Here is a 3,777-nt window from a genome sequence, read left to right on the forward strand (position 1 = left end):
GCGTACGTAATACAGTTTTGCAAATTTATTACCATAAACGTTTATGAAGATTAGATAAGGTCGTACCCAGTGCACAAGGCTCTCGCTTTACGCAGGGTCTGGGAGAGGTGAATGTCGGCTAACCTTAGCCCCATTTATGAAGAGGCTGCTCCCAAGTCTCGAACCCGAGACCTACCGCTCATGGGCGAAGGCACTTGCCATCGCACCAAATGCGACCTCTGTTTATGAAGATTAGATAGGAATCCAATAATTCAGAGGAAAGTCAAAAGTTCGATACATATATAATCCATCACAATTTCATCAAGTAATGCAATCAGAACATAAGCCAGCATCAAAGATAACAACCTTCATAATTTATTTCCTCTTGTGAAGACAACACAAATACAATCAAGAAGGCGAAACCCGTAAGACTAGTTGTGTGTATTTTAAAAAGCTTCAGCAGGCACTACAGACAACCTACCGATGTGTTGGTACTTCAAATTATTGAACCTGTTCCTATCCTACACGATGCCAAGGTTTAAAATTTCTCATGTTACTAAAAATGGGGGAAGACAAATTCCATCCGAGGAAATCAATATAAGCTGGAAAAAGGGAAAGTAAAAAAGAAAAAAAGAAAAAAGTTTACTCAAGATCTCATTCCCAGAAAACATTCAATTGAATCTTTGAGTAAAATTTAAAATTCTTCCCCATTGTCCCCCACCCGAAAGGGGTTTAACAATCAAAAAGAAAAGGGGGAGTTACCAATTAGCAAGACTCCTGTGTCGATGGACAATCCAATCTTATACATGTGTACCTTCAGCATCCCATCACTGCGCAATTATAGACAAAGTTACCCGATTGCTTCCTCGCAAGCAAGTTCCATTGTGGAGGACCTTCACCCGGAACCCATGCATTGATCTCTATGAATCCTTCACCCAGAGCCCTAGGGCCGCCAATAACAATAAGCTGGTCTCCACAAGCCCTGAATGCAAGACCCCAACCATTCATTGAGGCTGCCCGCTCGGGCAATCTCCCCACCGTCAGCCACACTCTTCTCTCCTTGTCGTATTTCCTCACCTCCATGTCAGCATAGTCAGCAGCATACAATTCATTATTTACCACTGCAACCAGAGGTGGTGCCTCACCAGCAGGCACATCAGTCTCTCTGGCTGCACCACTCCGTCCAGGAGACATGTTAGGTATTTCTGTCCATGTTCTTGCCGTTAAATCATATTCTTCGCCACATGTAAGAACCTTCAAATCACTTCCCCCAATCCCACCAATAACATAAAATTTATCGTCCATAAAAACCCCAGAACACATCTTCCGGGGCTTATTCATGCTCGGGAGCATCTCCCAAGTCTGAGTCTCAGAATTATATAACTCCGCGGAGCTGAGTATATTTCCCTGCGAATCACAACCACCTGCCAAAATTGCAATCTCCTTGAGGCTGGCAGACCCAAACAAGCATCTCGGGGCATTCATCCTCATTCCAGAAGACCACGAGTTTGTCAAAATACTATACCTAAAGATTACATGGGAAGTCACCTCCTTCCCAAATACAAGAAGCTCGGTTCCCACGGCGCAAGATTCCTTGTCCGAACACATGAAACATTCATTGGAAGTCATCCTTGGCAAGTGCATCCACCTGCCGCGATTGGGATCAAAAGCCTCCCATTCAAGTAGGTGGCAAGAGAAATAAATCCAGTGCTCAATGACATCATTCTGCCTCCTCAGTTTATAGAGCTCCCCGCTCCTAACTAACGAGCGGAAGCTCTGGTTTACAAAGGCAATGGAACCATAATCAGACCTCGAGCAGCGAATGAGGCAGCTGATCAAGTTGTCCCTACCAATCCTATTTATATGCTTATCCGAATCTGAAGAAGACCCAGAATGCTGTTGATCCTCCGATTGCTCACACGATGACTGATTCACCTCCGTCTCCACCATGTCACAACAATCCAATAGCTTACACAACTTCCTCTCTCGATGCTCTTCGTCGTCATCACCGCCATCAAACCCCAATGGGCGCTTGCTGTTGGAAATATCGTCGAGCCGGCGGTAAGTCATGTATGGCCACTCGTTTTCTGGCTGGCAAGAGCTCGGAAACACCCTCGAAAGCAAGCAGGACCGACCCTCCAACATTTCTCCGGGAAACAATCAATGGCAGGCCACCAAATTCAGACCCAAATCCTATCCAAAAGCCTCTTATCTCTGGGTAAAAAAAATTGACAAATTCCACAGATAAATTTTCCAAAAATCCAATCCCCCAAGTCCCTCAGAAAGTTCAGTCAAAATAAAAGATTCAAACTAATCAGAATTCAATCAAAAGAAAAAAAAAATGTCCAGTTTGTCTGTCAAAAATAGTATAAAAACCAAATCTTTGCATGAATCGGATGAAGAAAGTCCAACCTTTTCAGCACTATCTGTCAAACTTTCAGCCTTCCAACTCCATCATCCAACGATCCAGATGGGTTTTCTCCAAAAACCAATCTCTCAATTATCCTTTTCTTTCCTTTCAATATGTGAGAAAGTCAAATCAAAACCAGAGTTTCACAGAAATTAATACCCAAAAAAATGAAAATTCTTGTTTGTCAGAAAAGAAAATTGGGTCGATGTTGGAACATTAAAATCTGTAAACCCAGCGAATCAAACGAGCAAAAAAAGCTTAATTTATAAGTTCTCATTAACCCCCAAAACAATAACACAAAGTTAAATTAGATCTGTTTAGAATTGGCTATTCACAAATAAACCTTTTTAATCCAGCAATTTCCTCACATAAAAAAGCAAATTAAATTGATTAAAAACGAGAGATTAAAGAAATGCGAGGGACTTACGGATTGGATAAGAAGAAAAAGGACCTGGTTGGAATTTTCAAAATTTCTCCCTCTCTCTCTCTCTCTCTCTTTCTCTCTCTAACTGTAACTCCAAACTCTCTGTGTCTTTTCTTCGCAGCTCTCTCTCTCTCTCTCTCTCTCTCTTCCCCAATTGTCCTTCCTTTGGATTCTCTCTGCAAATCAGAGAAAGCTCTGAGCTTCTTCGGCTTTGGAGCAAAATTCTTCAGCGAGCCCCCCTATCCCTCTTAAACCATTCCATTTAAATTTATAAATTTTAATTTCTTGGTTTTTTGGCTTTTAATATTTCGACGTTATTTTTTAAGATCATAAAACAGTATTATTTAATTAAGTTATTATTTAAGTCGGAAGCACTACGGAAGTCGCTTTTGTGTTAACATCTCTAGTTGAGTGGAGGTGGGTCCCCCAAAAAGCCTGGCAAACAGAAGTTCTAGCCGTAGTTGCCGTTATAATTACCGGGAACCGGTTGGCGCCTCCATACGTGTTGACCGGGGAGACTGGCGATGGCAACTGTCCCTCTCTGGCGTCGACGTGCTGGCTGGACACGACTCCGTAATCTTACGTCATTTGCTGCCCGTGAAAGATCCGATTTCTCGTCTGTCGTTTTGGTCAATTTATCGGAACTTTCCGGATGGTTTCGGCCTCTCCCATTGGAGGTTGGGATACTCTGCGATTGAACTTCTTACACTCGTTTTGCTTTTTTGGTGGTTAACCTTTTTTTTTTTTTTGTTTTCTTTCTCTCTTGTGTGGTGAAATCATAAACAAAAGGACCTTCGTTCATAACCCTATTTGACTGGTCAAATCCACCGTTAATTATATTGTTAATATCATTATTATTACTTGGAAACTTTAATATCAATTTGTATGCTCAACTTAGTATTGTGTTTTTTACTTGTAAGTGAGAGTTCTTATATTCGATTCTGACACAGTCGAATTTGAACTA

General features: G+C 41.7%; 1 protein-coding gene across 5 annotated transcripts; it reads right to left on the reverse strand.

The window, feature by feature from the left end:
* Nucleotides 1-331: 331 nt before the first annotated feature.
* LOC126596639 (F-box/kelch-repeat protein SKIP11-like) lies at nucleotides 332-3,120 on the reverse strand. 5 transcript variants are annotated; one of them, XM_050263305.1, is made up of 3 exons: nucleotides 2,817-3,120; nucleotides 2,392-2,484; nucleotides 332-2,193 (listed from the first exon to the last, which is right to left on the reverse strand). In XM_050263305.1, the coding sequence occupies exon 3, from the start codon at nucleotides 2,122-2,124 to the stop codon at nucleotides 796-798; it is 1,329 nt and encodes a 442-aa protein (XP_050119262.1). In that variant the 5' UTR covers nucleotides 2,125-2,193; nucleotides 2,392-2,484; nucleotides 2,817-3,120; the 3' UTR covers nucleotides 332-795. The 5 variants fall into 5 exon arrangements, with proteins under 5 accessions (XP_050119262.1, XP_050119260.1, XP_050119258.1 ...); XM_050263303.1 differs by having other exon boundaries at nucleotides 2,392-2,489; XM_050263301.1 differs by having other exon boundaries at nucleotides 2,392-2,494.
* Between the last annotated feature and the right edge of the window lie 657 nt (nucleotides 3,121-3,777).

This window comes from Malus sylvestris, chromosome 13 (genome assembly GCF_916048215.2).
Source record: "Malus sylvestris chromosome 13, drMalSylv7.2, whole genome shotgun sequence".
NCBI classification, from domain to species: Eukaryota; Viridiplantae; Streptophyta; class Magnoliopsida; order Rosales; family Rosaceae; genus Malus; species Malus sylvestris.

Coding starts and splice junctions, on each gene's coding strand:
- LOC126596639 (XM_050263304.1), bottom strand. CDS start 2,124: ATGTTGGAGGGTCGGTCCTGCTTGCTTTCGAGGGTGTTTCCGAGCTCT.